Here is a 16554-nt window from a genome sequence, read left to right as displayed (position 1 = left end):
GAGATGTTAACGCATGGATTTATTTTAAACCTGAAATATTTTTTCACGGACTTAATCTCAAATAGATTTGTTGTACATGGACTTATTTTTGCATGTAATTATTGTTGAATAAATAAATTTTTGCCATACAAATATTCCCTATAAATATATATTTAATATAAATGTTTAACATGGAGTTCTTTACATGAAGATTTTATCGTGTACGAGAGAAATACATTTATCCTTTATATATATATATATATATTTTTTACTTTCAGTATTTTCCGCGAATCTCAAAAGAGAACGTTCATAGATTTCAATATATATATATAATTGTAAGTAAGTATGTACTTGTATATGTAAGTTTTAAATACGTGCCTATGCTATAGTATATAAATAAATATTTATTGAGTAAATACTTATCAGCTTAATATTTTTGTCAGTTTGCTATTTTTATCTTTATAAAATGTAAACCAACATGTCTCAATTATATGCGATTGTCGATATATGTATTGTTTTACACTTTTAAATTGAGTGTTGAATATATGATGATTAAGTCCGAATAATTTCTAACCTAATTTTTTTTACTATATCTCATCATTGAGGTTTTGTGTTTAAAATTATAAATTAAATAATTTAACGTTAATAACAGCTCTCTATAAATATATACGTACAAAAATATTGTTAAGAAATTATTATTTAAATAATTTATATTATATATAACCTACATACATATGTAATAGTAACAATGACGTCAATAACAACAACTCTACTATTGATATGAATGAATAAAAAACAAAAATGTAAGTATGATAAAATAGGTAAAAAATAATTTTGAAATGATACAATTTATTTTTATTGTTAACTAGATTTGAATGGTATTTGATATTTTGATGTTAAAATTACAAAGTTTCATAGAAATTAATATTTAAATTGAATTATTTACTTATTTTTTATATTAACAGCTATAAAACACGTTGAAAAACATAATAATAATTATATATAGTTAAATATTAATATTAAAATTTTTATTTTTCTTGATAATGAGATAAAAAATAATCTAATTTAATATTGATATTATGTGTTTATAATGATAGTTTTATGTTAGTAAATATATTAATTTTTTTGTTTTGTTTTAGAATCAACATCAATTTCAAAGGCAGACTATTAAAAATTTGATCAACAAACATAAATAAAAAACAATGAATAACAAAGAGGACTTGTTGAAAAAATGTTTACCTTGTTCGGTATTATTAATAAGATTACCAACTTGTGAAATAAATAAGTGGAGAAAAAGAACAACTGAACGACAACCTGAACGAAATTATTCTTGTCGTAGTCGAAAAAGATTTAATTCATCGTCAGAATCATATCTAAATGACTATTGTCGGTTATTGAGACCAAAAAGAAAATTAATTTCTAATAATTCTATAGGTCAAGTATTTGATTCATCATTATTATCGCATGTGTTGGATGACTCATCAAGTTCAAATGATTTGGATAATGATAATATTAATGTTATTAATATTTTAAAAAAAGACAATTCTTCAATTCAACAACAAACGAAATTTAAAGAAATTAATCCATCTGCAGATTTTAAATTGATAAATGATGATACTTTGTTACCCAAAATTACCTCAAATTCTATTGATGTTGAATTATTATCCGGTACACATGACAATAAAGATAATATTAATGAAGATATACCAGGATGTATGTATAAAAAAAAGGAACAATTACTTTTAGAATCAACCAACAATACAATAAATTACAATAAAAATGAAAATCCAATTCCAATAGAACAAGAATTTCCGACACTAGTCAATTGTCAGTTAGAAAATATTAATACAGACAACAATAAAAGTCTTCAAATAAATCTTTCCATTTAATTAAAGAAGTAAGAATAATTTCACCACGTTTAGAAGAAATAGATGACCCACATGTACGGCAATGGCAGTTGAAAACGGCTTCTGCTGCTATTGCCAACATTAAAGCTGCTGCAACACCAATTGCTGCTACTGTTATTGTATCAAATGTTAATACTACTACTACTACTACTACTACTACTACTACTACTACTACTACTACTACTACTACTACTACTACTACTACTACTACTACTACTACTACTGAAACTGGTATGACTACCACTACCAGTAGCAATGAATTTCAATTTCAATGTGCATCGACATCACACAATGATATTACATCAAAAAAAATAATAGATAGATCTTGTAAGAATATATCGAAAAATGGTCAAAGAATAAAGCGCAAACTTGAACCAAAATCTAAAACTTTAGATTGTAATGTTTGTTCAAGAATATTTGACAGTACAGCAGAATTAGCAGAACACATTTATACACATACAGCTCGTGAGCTACAACAGAGATTTGTGTTAGCACAACAAGAAAAACAGCAAAAGCAAATTCAAGAAATATCTGATAATAAGGAAAGTAAAAATTCAAATAACAGTGATAATAATAATGATGATATACAATTAATTGACGAATATAGCCAAAAATTGGATAATAACGTACAGTTGTCGATTTTAAATCAAACAGCAACGGAACCACCAATAATACCATCATCATCATCATCATCATCATCATCATTAGTAGTAGCATCAGAAAAAACAAATGATAAAGTAACTATTTGTTACTGTCACAATAATTATAAAATTAATGAGTGTCATGTTCAAATAGAAATGGTATTATTTTGTGAAATATGCCGTATATTTTACCGACGTGGTGAATGTTTTGAAACTCACTATCGAACTAGTCCTAAGTGTAATGAGAACAGTGGAGGACGAAGTCGTAGATTAGTTAAATTATTTTGTATTACGTGTGATATAGTTTTTGATGAATTAACAAATATGCGTCAACATATTGAAGAACATGTCAGTATTGATACTAATAAATCAATTACCATTGTTTGTAATATCTGCAAAGTTGTATTTAGCAGTATCGGAACAATATTTAACAATCATTGGTATAATCATGTACGAGATCCTATGTTTATTGCCAGTTTGTATTCATTTCAAAAAGTATATGTACAAAAAGAAGGACAATTACCAGTTGATGCGACATTAAACGATAAATATATTTTTATAGCTGAATTTAAATGTCCGGACTGTAAAATACCATTTATTTCTGAACGTATTTTAGAAAATCATATGAAAAATCAATGCCAAAAATTACCCCTCATTTTAACAACAACAATATTAACACCACCACCAATAATAATATCTAATGATAAAAACTTAACTCCTGTCAGTATCGTCAATAATCACCAAATTAATCTTTCAAATCAAGGTTTAGTAGAATCTTCAAAACTTGCTCCAATTATTTCTAAATGTGCCACTAGAGAAAATATAGTTATACCAAACTTTATTTTTAACAATAATAATAATAATAATAATAATAATAATAATAATAATAATAATAATAATAACAACAACTCACTGATAACTAAATTTAGTAATATATCAACAACAGAACCGTCTACATACAATAAAAATGTTGAATTAATTGTAAATAATCAAAAACACATTCAACCTTCGGTAGAGTGCATTAATGTTGTTAAAAATTTTAATAAAACTAATCCTAAAATAAAAACAACTAGTGATGATACAACTAGTGAAATAGCAACAAAAAAATCCTCACAATCACCGATAAATACTAAAACTCATAATTATTTGCATTATAATAATATTGAAAATACTAAACCTAATAATATTGAAGAAATTATTTTAACGGAATCAGCAACAACAACAGCAGGTACAACGTTACACAATAATTATGATATTGAGGAAGATATTACGGATGAAAGAAATTATTTGGATAAACCGAAAAAATTTTTGCGCGTTAAAAATTTTTCAGAGTTGCAAGCGGTAAAAAATTTTATTTGCCAACATTGTAAAGCAGCATTTGAAAACGTAACCTCATTAAATGAACATTTGATTGGACACAAAAGTACGTTAACTAAAAATCTAAAAGGACAAATTCCAACAATGAGAGCTGCTCTAATATTACCAATAACATCATCATCATCATCATCATCATTACCATCATTACCAGTTAATGTTCCTGATAAAGATACTGCTGTAGCTACAACAAAAGTGACGACGACGATGATTATTAATTCTTCAATACCAAAAACTAGTTCAGCCAGTATTAATTCAACAATTAGGTTGCCAGTAAGTAGCATTACAACGATGATTAAAAAAATTTCAGATTTAAATTCAAAAAAAGGAAATTCATTATCAAACATAACCACCGGTAATAAAATCCACAAGGATAATCAAAAATCATTTCCTATCATCATCACATGCCCTGTTTGTCTTAGTTATCAGTGTCAAAAACAAGAGGATCTCGTTGAACATGTATCAAGTGTTCACTGTACTCGATCATCGGCGCCTAAAAATGTTGAAAATAATAATAATACAAGTACATTAAAAAGAATTTTATTACAACCATCATCATCTTCATCGTCATCGTCATCATCATCATCATCATCATCATCATCATCGTCATCATCATTGTCATTAACGGTTGTTGCAAGTTCTAATGAAAAACAAAAAATGTTTAGTTGTAAATTTTGCAAATTTGATACATTGGATAAAAATAAAATAATTCAACATGTTCTTCAACATAATATAACTACGAGTGCTTTTGCAGCTGGTGAAACTCAAGTTAAACCTTCAGCTGGTGAATCATTATCAACTCAAGTACAATTTATACCCATCAATACAAATAATCTTACCAATACTATAATAAACAACACCAGCGAATCAATAACTAAAATAAAACCAACAGCAACAACAACAACAACAACAACAACAACAACAACAACAACAACATCAACAACTACAACGATTAATCCACATAAGTGTCCTATTTGTATGAGTTATCAATCAAATTCAATAGATGATTTAAATCAACACATGAGAATGAATCATTATGCTTGTTTACAGGGTAATGGTTTATTACTTTGTTTACAGTGTCCATTTTTACAGGGTTTTCAGGGCCCAGAAGCGTTAAAGAAACATAACGATACTTATCATTATCATTTTTGTGAGTTGTGTCAGAAAAAATTTCATTTATACAATAATTATAAAAATCATTCTTGTATTCCACATCTAGTATGAAAATCTATTATATATCAATTTCAAAGAGTCTTTGGTATAGATTATTGTACATATATTAAAGAAATAATTATTTATAAATTAGTATTATTAAATTATATTTCCATTAATAATATTTTGGTAGTAAAGTGACAACCACAAATAATTTTATCTTTCATTAGTTCTTTTATGGTAGTTGATGATGATGATGATGATGATAATGATGATGTTGTTCTTGTTTAATAATAAAATAATTTAGATTTGGAAATAAAAAAGAGCTATGTACATTATACTCAATATAATATTTAGCTGCTTTATTATTATTATTATTATTAATTATTATTTTCGACATACATATGTAATGTTATTCTTAAAAATTATGTAAATTATAATTAAATTTATAATTTTTATAAAAAATTACTACAATAAACTGTTTAGTAAAAAATTAATTACAATTGATGCAAATTTATTTGACTTAACATATTTTAATGAAATACATTTAATAAAATGACTAGTAGTATATGGTATTACTTATCATAAGTTAAAACTATAATAATGTTATTTCTATATTAATATTATATGCAAGTGTATATGGAACAATTTTTGGCACACCGAGTTCATAGAATTTTCAATAACTAATAATTAATAATAAATTATATTCCATATTGTTTATATTATAGTGTTATCAATTTTGATCCTTTGTGATAATTTTTTTAATTTAAAGTGACTTTTTATAAAAATTAAATACTCTACAAAGTTGTATGTATTAGTGTACACAAAATTAATAATTCTAAAAAGCATTTTTTTTACTTTTCTTTTTCTACATTAATGCTATACTTTACATAATGCCCTAGATTATATTTTTTCTACATCTCCAAATGTTGTCAACTAAAAAAATTAACGGAAAACACTTTTTTTTTTTTTTTTATATAATAAAAATTAATAATTATTTTTTTGATTATAATAAAGCTTGAAATAATTATAAATGTAATTATTGTTATTAGTTATTAGTATTTTTGATTCGGTAATTAATTATTTAATTTTTAGAGCACACAGTACATGCATATACATAATATGTATAAATTATCTACATAAGTATTTTGCTTATTTTGTATACTTAAATAATAATTAGTAATACTGGCGCAGGTCACAGATGTCTTTTTTTTTTTTTTTTTTTTGTCGTGTTTGTTACAATACATATAATTGGTATCAATATTTTGTATTTATCATAATACATAAATACCAATTATCATAATTTTTATTTATATATATCAAAATATTACCGTTTATTATAATAATTCATTTACCCACAAATTTCATTTTTGATTTAGAATAAACATATGTGTATAACTATAATAAAGAATATCCCGTCAAACGTTATGTATTTATATTAAAAATATAGATAAAATTTCTACAAAAAATTATTAATTTATAATAAATTGAATTTTAGTTTTGCGTATAATATATTCAAATTAAAAGTATTAATTAAACATATATGGTAAAAATTTAACATCAATAACGATGCAAAGATATGAAAAAAAAATAATGAGTATTTATACATATATAATGGATATATTAATTGTTGAAATGATAGATGACTAAAGAAATCTACAATTCGATTATATATATATTATTATAAATATTGTTTTTTTATAAGTAAAATTGAGCAAGTATTACTTTGTACAAAGTTGTTTTAATTGATGTAGAGTATTATACAAATAAAAAATATTTAAAAAGATATTATTTATCGGCATAATAATAATAATAATAATAATAATAATAATAATAATAATAATTAAAATAATGACAGTTGCAAAAAATGACAGTTGCAAAATTTATTGGAACATGCCATTTACAACAACCCGGCGGATAGATCACAACAAACCTGATATTGTGCTCTTCGACAAGGCCACTCGTGACATTTATGTCATTGAGTTCTCGGCCCCGGCTGAATACAACATCTCAGCCAAAGAAGAGCACAAAAGACAAATATATCAGGATCTCCTGTTTGAAATTGGCAAACTTTACCCAGGTTACCGTGTCAAGCTTGTCGTCCTGATTGTTGGCGTCCTAGGAGGGATGAAACAGTCTTTTGTATCCTCACTTGCCAAAGTTCCAGCTTGCTCATCAAAAGCTGAGTTCTTGGCAGTTAGGATGCAGAAGGCTGTTTTACTTGGTTCTCTCCGTCTCTTAAGGGAAATGACTTTGGCCTGCTGTGATCACTAACCGCCTTGTTGTGCAGAGTAGTCCAGTAGTAACGGATGGAGCTCAGGCTGGGCCCTCGGAGAATCGGACTCCGGGGATAACCCCCCCCCCCCTTAGCATTTAATAGCAAAATAATAATAATAATAATTAAAATTAAAATTAAAATTTACTAATTGCCTCATTGTTATCTTGGTCGTCATGATAATCATCGTTATTATCATTATTGATATTGGTATTGTTATAAATAAAAGTAGTGGAATAATTAATATCAGTAGGAGTGATCGTTGATCCGTAAATGCCATAGGTAGGACTTATAACAAGCCCACGTCTGCTTTCTACTCCAGTAACTCCAGTAGAATTAGTAATAAAACGATTACTATGCTCCTTATCATCGGATACTGAAGAATATCTATCTATATGGCTAGCACTTGTTTTTCGGTCTTTTTTATTAGTCATTAATACTGTCATTCTACAGTCTTCTGTACGTAATGGCATTGATGGATATACTGGTTGTCGAGCAAGAGTAGTTAACGTTCGATCACCAGTTTCATTAAAACTAAAAAATTGAAAAAAATTAATGTCAATATTAATAATATTAATTAATATTAATAGTAATTAATTAAAAATGAATATATATACCTGTGATGTCGTACAATTCCTCGTTTAATTCGACAGTGGTCATTACCTGAACCATCAACAGAAGTACCATGAATTTTACAAGCTTCAACTCCCAAAGTAGACGTTGGTATAGGTAATAATGATATTGGTCCACTGACACTTGATTCTCCGGTGGTGCCGCATTGTTTTTTATTGTCTAAAATGTTGACTAATTCAACAGACGGTGTTGGCGAAAATGTACTCTGTTAATATATTAATAAATTTACATTACATACGTTGTGATAATAATATATATATATATATATATATATATATATATAAATCATGTAAATATATAATACTGTACTTGAGAGGGACGTCGTAAAGTAGTCATAGTCATTCCATCCATACCAACAAGTTTAACACCAACGACATTTTTCTTTACAATTCCAGTAGATAGTAATGATGATGATGATGATGATGATGATGATGATGATGATACTGATACTCCTACACCACTACCAGACTCAACTTTACCTTCTTTTAAATTATTTAAATTATGATTTAGATTTAACTCTAGAAAGCTTCGATCTCCCGAAATAACACCACTTGCTTTATTTTCTCTATCTTTTGTTGTTTTTATACTTTCTAATTTTCCATATATCACATTGGAAGAATTTGTTGTTGTTAAATTATTATGTGATTGATTAGAAAATGATGGTGTTGATGGTACAGTAACTGTATTATTATTATTATTATTATTATTATTATTATTATTATTATTATTATTATTATTATTATTATTACTGTGATTTAATAAATTAATATTATTTGGTGATTCATTGGTGGTTTTTAAATAACAAGAAACTGGAATTAAATTTCTTACAGCTAAAATTTGTTCTGAATCTAAATGATTGTTGTTATTAATATTAATATTATTTCTTCCTGGTGTTTGAGTAGAATTTTTTGAAAAAGCACTACGATCGACCCGGGTGACAGGAGTGTTTTGAACGCTCATACCGCGATGAAGTGTATGTTCACCTTTAAAATTATTAAAATTAATTTTTTTAGATATTAATGATGAATCTTGATGTAATTGCTGTTGTTGTTGTTGTTGTTGGTGGTGGTGGTGGTGGCGGTGGTGGTTGTTTTGATTATACTGGTGATGATAATTATTATCAACTAATGTTGCTGTTAATTCTTCTTGACTATCAGTTGAATCACATCCATCACGTAATGAACCTTCCTAAAATAAATAAATAAATAAATTTATGTAATAATATTTTTATTTTTATTTTTATTATTTTGATAATTATACCTGAGTAATAGCAGAATCATCAAGAATTAGTGCAGCACCTGAGCTACTTTGAGCAACACTGGACTGTTTTTTTGATCCTTTTTTACCAGATAAAGAATAAATACCGAGAAAATCACAACATTTTGGGCAGTATGTCTTTTTGTGATTACCATCACCAGTAGTATTGTGTTGAGTAAATATACTTTTTGTAATAAAACTTACAAGTAATTGAATAATTATTGAAGATATAACGATTAGAGTGCGAAATGGAAATTTTTGATTTTGAGTTTGATTATAAAAAAAAGGATAATTTATCAATGGTGGCCAAAGGCCTAATTTTTTTTCTCCTCCTGTGTATAATAAAAAATATTAAACTATTATTATCATTATTTAACATGTTTATATAAAATATAATAATTTAACAAACCGGCAATTCTCATAATTATTGAAATAAAATAGCCTGCAAGGTATCCGTAAGTATCAATCAGTGATGGCCAATAAATAACACCAAGTAATTGAGGAAATAGTAGTACGTAGGTAAAATCCGAAGCCAAGTATCTTGTTTTGTTAAAAAATATTTTTATATATATATATATATATTTAATTAATATTGTTATAAATTTTACTTACGATAAATAGTATACGCTTGCATTGCCATCAATACTAAAAACAATTCCACCAGACATAAAAGTAATAAGAACAATAGTTATTCTCAAAATCCACAAAAGTTCATTGTCAGAAGCCTGTAAATATAATAAATAATAATATAAAAATATATCAAAATATCAAAATATTGTATGTACCTTGGGTCTGATTATTATTTTATATATATTTCTAACAAATATAAAACTACTGGATAAAATACTGGATGTAGAAGAGGAGATTACAGAAGCTGTAATAGCTCCCAAACTTATAAATCCAACCCATTGAGGTGTTAAATATTTCAAAATAATTGGCAAAATTATTGATCCATTATTCATATCATCAGAATTAATAACTCTTAAACTAGTTTTATTAATACTACTATTATCATTATCATCATCATCATTATCATTATCAATTAAAGACCAATTTATTTCTCTTGCAGCAAGTCCTATTAATATAGATGGCAATGTTAACGCTAAACAAATTAACATTGATACAATTGATATTATTTTAGCGTTGGATGTACTTTTTATACTGATCATTTGCTGAAAATAACTCTATAAAAAAATAAAAAAAAAGAAAATTTATAAAAACTTATAAAAACTTAATTAATAATAATTGATTATTGATATACCTGACATGATAGTCCTCCAAATGTAAGCAACAATAAACGATCGATCCAATCGGCAAGGTCTTCTACAGCAACCTCATCAAGCCAATCATTATTATTTTTAATAAAATTTTTTTCTAAAGATACCACAGCTGGATTTAATATCACATAAGGAGTTGCTATTCCCAATCCAACAATTAAAAAAATAACTTGAACAACATCAGCAATACTAGTTTTATAAATTCCTCCAATAAGTATTGTATAACTAAATAAAATATATAATTATAACAATAAATATAATTAATAAGTTATTTATTTATAAGTGTGACTTACGTTATTACAACAATTAATCCTACAGAAATGCTGATATTACTGTCAATTTTTAAAATTAAACTAATAGTATTTGAAAGTGCTTTAATTATAGATGCACACCAGAAGAGATCGCTAAATAATGTTGATATAAAAAGTAAGCTACCCAATCGTGGGCCGTATTTTTGTTGAAAAGGATCAAGTATAGTTAAAAATTTTTTATCATTTCTTATTGGTTTAATAAACAATATTGCGCCTGTATTATCGATAAATTATTATTATTATTATTAGTAAATTAAACATTTTTTTTTTTTTTTTTTTTTATTTACAACTTACCAAAAATAAGACTAAAACTGTAGCCAATGGGCACTTGACACCAAGTCAAATTTTTACTGAATATTGTTTCAACAGTACCATAGATGAAAACTCTTCCACTCCATGTTGCTTAAAAACCATTGTAGATTATAAATAAATCAATATTAATAAAAATAAATTATTATATATTTATCTTACCAACGAGTGTAGAAATTCCTAAAATTAATCCAATATTACGATTTCCAAATATCAAATAATCCAAAGATTTGTTGTTTAATTTTTTTCTTTTTGTAAAAACACTCCAAATAGTGATTCCTAAAATCGTACTGTAAAAAACTACTATTCCTGTTGTTCCTGCGATGTACATGTCGTACGTAATTTAAATTCTGTAACTTTAATTATTTAACAATCACTAATATAATTATTTAAAAGAAATTTTTTCACTAAAATTAATTCACCGAATCTTGTATATTGTATATATTATTAATTGTTAACTGATAAAACAAAGCCAAACGTATTAAATTTATATATTTTGATTTTTTATTAAATTAAAAGTACAATTTTTCTATTAAAATTAATTGATATAATATTATTATTATTTTTAAAAATATAATATCTACCTAATTAATATTTGTTTATCGTTTATTTATTTAATTAAACAATACTACTGTAGTAGACTGTAAGTACTATGAAAAATAATAGTACAAGATAAAATAACTTGAATTTGCGTCCAGCTGAATATTCATATCCAGTATCCGATTTAAAGTATATAATGTATAAGTTGAACACAGTTTAACACTGGACCGCCGCCTTCTCCTCAGTAGTAACAGTAGCATCAATAGTAGAAGCTGGATGCTGGAGAAAGCATAAATAAAAGGGGGATGGCTGTAAATGCGATCCACGTGCCGGGGGTTTCGCCCGGTTTATTGATCTGTTCGAGCAAGCTTGCTCTCTATCCTTTTTATTTCCTTTATTAAACTTTTCAACTTTTCATTATTTTATTAACTATTATCTATTATCTATATATACATATTATATAGAATAAACTTTATTATCGGGTTTGGCACTTGTTCATTCCAGCATGTTCAATAATACAGATACCGCAATTATTTCCTTTAATTTATAACATCTAAATAAATTTAAATCTAGATTAATAAATATTTGGAAGCGGTATTTTAAATTATCTTCATTGATTTAATTATTTCTGTATATAAATTATTTATATTTTATTCATTTACATAGCTTGTTATGATTAATTAATTGCTAATTTAATAGCAATTACTAATTATTATTATTAATAATAAATTAAAATATATTATTATTATTATATATGTATATATAATTATTTTATCATAAATTTACACATATATTATTGTATTATTTATTATTACTATATTTTCTCCATTGGCTACGTGTTTAATTGTTTGTGGAACACAATATTCTTTAAGAAGACTTGCGAGTAAATGATAAAAATTTTTATCTCGAGTTATTACAAATATTGGTAGTTATTATTATTTTTTTTTTTTACTTATTAAATTTAACTATAAATTACTTTACATATCATACTTGATAATTTTATTAAAAATGTTAATAATCAAGGTTATTTTTTGTTTTTTTTTATTTTTATTTATTTAATTATGTTAAAGTTAAGTCTCGTCTTTCATTCATATACAAAAGTATAATAATGTCATCATAATGATAATGATAATGCCGTATAGAAATTTTGTAATTGATCAGCATGTTTTTCTTTTTTCTTTTCTTTACAATTAAATGAAATAATTATTAAAATTGAATACAAATAATAATAATAATAATAATAATAATAATAATAATAATAATAATAATAATAATAAAATTTAATCTATTTTAACGGTAGAATAAATTTTACGAACAAATGCATTAGTACCAATATATCCAACTGTACCACACATGATACCAAGAGTTAAACTGAAGAGTGCCATGTAACTGAAGTAAAATGCAGTTTGGAAAAGTCCATACATTCTTTAAAAGAATAATAGTTATTATTAAATGAACCCTCTATCATTAGTCAGTATAATTTTAATAAAAATAACAGGTACTTACTTTGTTTTAAAGAAAAAGTAGTAAAATGAATAAATATAGACGTAACCAGCGGTGGAAGCAGCAGCTAAAAAGCTTGTCCATTGCCTAAAATAATAAAATGTTATTAAAAATAATTTTTTAACAATCAATAAAAAATAAAAATTAAACTTACCATCTGTAATCTTCAGCATTTAATAAAAAGTAAGTGCATACGATTGTTACACAAACAGTTACAATCATTAAAATAACAAATACCAATAACATAAATCCATAAACATAGTATATTTTGTAGGCCCAAAATGAAGTAAAAATAAAGTACATTTCAATAAATATTGAACCAAAAGGAAGAATACCACCGAGTAAAATAATTATCAGAGGTTCCATAAACCATTTTTTTTCAGGAATTGGTCGGGGCACTGCATTAACTCTGCATGGTGCATCTGGTGTTCCACCAAGATTACGCCCCAATATCGTTCCAACTAATGTTAATGGTAAAATAACAAATACGCATATACACGTTACTGCAACCTATAAAAATAATAGTAATTATTTATTTAAATTTTTCAATTAAAATATTAATTATTTATTTATTTATTAATTACCATTGAACCAAAGGGAATAGCACGGCTTGCGTGATAATACATGGCGATAAAATTTATAAAAAATGCTGTACCGCAAACCATAATTGGTAGCATAAATGCACTTAACAGCATTTGTTTTATCCATACTCGTCCACCCATACGCGCATAAAGTCCTCCACCAGCGTAACCATTAACTGGTGATGTTGCAGCGTACATAAATATTGCTGTTGAAAGCATTGATCCACGTTCAGTATAAAGCTCTCCAAGTATTGCAAATATTATAACACTGAGTACTACAACAGTCACCTGTAATATTAATATTAATATTAATATTAATATTATTAATAACAATATTAATTATAACAATAATAATAATAAATCCACCTGATAACCAGCTCCTATTAATGCCGAAAATAAAATAGGATGACTAGCTGGTCGAAATACATCACCATGAACTTGTTTCCAACCATACTCATCACCTAAATCTCGTTCAATGTCATCTATTTCTTCGTCTTTACTGTATCTTGCGTAGTCTTTTCTCAGTGTACGCATCAATATCATTGAGACAAGTCCAACGAGAAAAATTACCATCATAAAACTATTGAAAATACTGAACCAATGGATCTTTAATTTTAAAAATCATATTACGTTAATTTTATATATATATATATATATATATATAATATAATGATAATAATATTTACTCTATGTTGAAAGAACTTTGGTTCTAAATATTTATCAAATCTATCTTCAAACTTGACATTACTTTTCTTCCAGTTAACTTCATAAGTAAACGTTATGTGTGCATTTGGAGTTAATTTAACTTTAACGCTGTCAGTAGTTGAATTAACATCAACAATTTGTTTATCATTGTATCCAATGTCGAATTTTTTGTGAGTAAATAAATAGTATGATAAATGATCATTATTATCTTCAAATTCACCAACAACTCCTAGTATATAAAAAAAAAAAAAAAAAAAAATATATATATATATATATATATATATTGTATACGTATAAGTAGATACAATTAATTATGATGATAAATACCCCATATTGGAAGATTATCTATGTACATTTGGTACCAATACTGATTTTTAATAGCATAAACGAATGCTTTCATATCATTTTCAGTTAAATCAATAGTGCAGACAGTTGTTTTTGGGACTGGAACTGTTTAAAATAAAACATGCAATTACTTTTATTAATAAATATAATAGTTTTAAATAAATAAGATAGATTGATTTGAATTACCTTTGAATTCAATATCCAGACCACTAAATTTTAGTTCAATACCTTGTAGAGCTTCTGACAACGTTTCATGATAATGATCAATTGCCTCTTTCTGACCTTTGCAAAAAGGTAAAGAATCATAGGCATATGTTTCTTGTCTATTGTGATAAGGCCCAATGGTACTCATCCATAACACAACTTGTTCATTATCTTCATACTATATTTATTTAAATATAACAATATTAAAAAAATTTTCAAACTTATTATTATTATTATTATTAATCATTTGTACTTACAATATGATTATGTTCATCAGCAAATGTCAACTGAGTACACTGGTATAATAATATACCAAATAATAACGAAGATGATATTTTACGTATTAACTTCATTTTTAATTAACTTTATTATTAAGAATTATTTTTTTCAATTAGGAGTACTAATTAAAAATAATTTATTATTTATTTATTTAGAAAAAAATATAAATTAAGATATTATATCAATTATTTAGGGGAGTATTCCCCAATAATTCACTAAATTGCATTAAAAAGTTTTTATGTTAAATAAAGCCGACACGAGTACACTTGTTTATTACTATTATTATTATCTTTAATAAAATAATGTAAATTGTGCATTAATGTATTTATTTTTTTCAGAATAACAATAATACTTTATTTAAGAAATAAAATCCAACTTTGTCTTACATATTTTTCTTTTATATTTTTTTATTATTTTTCATGTAATACCAAATATATATATATGACATTATATGCATATTGGACACATACCAGTCAACTTTAGTAGAAGAGAGACAAGAGTAAAGGAGTAAAGATAAGAGTAGAGCGTATAGAGTATAGAGAGTAATAATCAACTACAATAATAATAATAATAATAATAATAATAATAATAATAATAATAATAATAATAATAATAATAATAATAATAATAATAATAATAATAATAATAATAATAATAATAATAATAATAATAATAATAAAACAGCTATCTGTTCTATCTGTGTGCCAGTGCTGCTCTGCTTCGAAGAAAGAATGAATATAAAATATTTATCGTCACATGAAAACAAATTTTAATTTTAATTATAAGGTTAAGAAAGGAAACGAATAGAAAAATATTTAATTTTTTAGTCGTTTTTAATAATATATAAAAGCATAAATATTTAAATTTATTGTAAAAAAGTTTATGATAATATTTTGATTGAGAAATATTGTAAAATAATTTTGAAAGGTTTTATGGCTGGATCGTTAGATCTCGGTATGTACTTACGACCAATCTGGTTAAGTGGTACAATTTGTTAATAAATCTGATTGGCCATTGACAGTGACACGTCCAATAGTTTTATTTATTATTTATAAAAGGTTGGTACACAAAATACAACGAGTATAGAATATGTTGGTAATTCTGATAATTGGTATAGTGTGTTTAGAGTGTATACTGTAGATTGTAACAATGTATATATAGAATGCGTAGATATTTGCGCGCGCGTCCGCGTACCTCCGATCCTCCGTAGCGTCGGTTGTTAATTCTTTCTCTTTTGTATTACTATTTCCTTTGCCAATGCCAAGCTGTGAACCCATCACAC

At 25.5% G+C, this 16554-nt stretch overlaps 3 protein-coding genes across 3 annotated transcripts; 1 reads left to right on the top strand and 2 right to left on the bottom strand.

Annotated features, from left to right (window-relative positions):
- Positions 1-458: 458 nt before the first annotated feature.
- On the top strand, positions 459-5550 carry LOC141530784 (uncharacterized). The gene is given in 3 exon segments (XM_074248099.1): positions 459-782; positions 1119-1862; positions 1865-5550. Coding segments are annotated over 2 exon segments (3942 nt in total). The 5' UTR covers positions 459-782; positions 1119-1181; the 3' UTR covers positions 5126-5550.
- Positions 5551-6749: 1199 nt separating this feature from the next.
- On the bottom strand, positions 6750-11830 carry LOC141530563 (uncharacterized). The gene is made up of 12 exons (XM_074247747.1): positions 11700-11830; positions 11278-11471; positions 11101-11208; positions 10789-11020; positions 10480-10720; positions 10004-10402; positions 9831-9943; positions 9628-9758; positions 9222-9550; positions 8271-9149; positions 7946-8166; positions 6750-7862 (listed from the first exon to the last, which is right to left on the bottom strand). The coding sequence occupies exons 2-12, from the start codon at positions 11444-11446 to the stop codon at positions 7466-7468; spliced, it is 3219 nt and encodes a 1072-aa protein (XP_074103848.1). The 5' UTR covers positions 11447-11471; positions 11700-11830; the 3' UTR covers positions 6750-7465.
- On the bottom strand, positions 11591-15827 carry Tm9sf3 (transmembrane 9 superfamily protein member 3). Its single transcript, XM_074247749.1, has 9 exons — positions 15251-15827; positions 14976-15171; positions 14772-14894; positions 14426-14673; positions 14106-14345; positions 13743-14027; positions 13313-13668; positions 13162-13245; positions 11591-13080 (listed from the first exon to the last, which is right to left on the bottom strand). The coding sequence occupies exons 1-9, from the start codon at positions 15344-15346 to the stop codon at positions 12936-12938; spliced, it is 1773 nt and encodes a 590-aa protein (XP_074103850.1). The 5' UTR covers positions 15347-15827; the 3' UTR covers positions 11591-12935.
- Between the last annotated feature and the right edge of the window lie 727 nt (positions 15828-16554).

This window comes from Cotesia typhae, unplaced genomic scaffold, assembly GCF_013202065.1.
Source record: "Cotesia typhae breed Kobodo isofemale line unplaced genomic scaffold, CoteBio_Ctyphae contig_5, whole genome shotgun sequence".
Lineage (NCBI taxonomy): Eukaryota > Metazoa > Arthropoda > Insecta > Hymenoptera > Braconidae > Cotesia > Cotesia typhae.
Note: the sequence above shows the minus strand (reverse complement) of the source record. Positions and strands in the feature narration are given on the sequence as shown.

Bases quoted from the DNA above. Each gene is read 5' to 3' on its own strand.
- Tm9sf3 (XM_074247749.1), bottom strand. From the start codon at position 15,346: ATGAAGTTAATACGTAAAATATCATCTTCGTTATTATTTGGTATATTA. The intron at 15,172-15,250 runs GTAAGTACAAAT...AAATAAATATAG, and splicing joins CTGATGAACATAATCATATT to TATGAAGATAATGAACAAGT. The intron at 14,674-14,771 runs GTATTTATCATC...TTTATATACTAG, and splicing joins AGATAATCTTCCAATATGGG to GAGTTGTTGGTGAATTTGAA.
- LOC141530563 (XM_074247747.1), bottom strand. From the start codon at position 11,446: ATGTACATCGCAGGAACAACAGGAATAGTAGTTTTTTACAGTACGATT. The intron at 11,021-11,100 runs GTAAGTTGTAAA...TCGATAATACAG, and splicing joins CAGTTTTAGTCTTATTTTTG to GCGCAATATTGTTTATTAAA. The intron at 8,167-8,270 runs GTACAGTATTAT...ATATATTAACAG, and splicing joins CTTTACGACGTCCCTCTCAA to AGTACATTTTCGCCAACACC.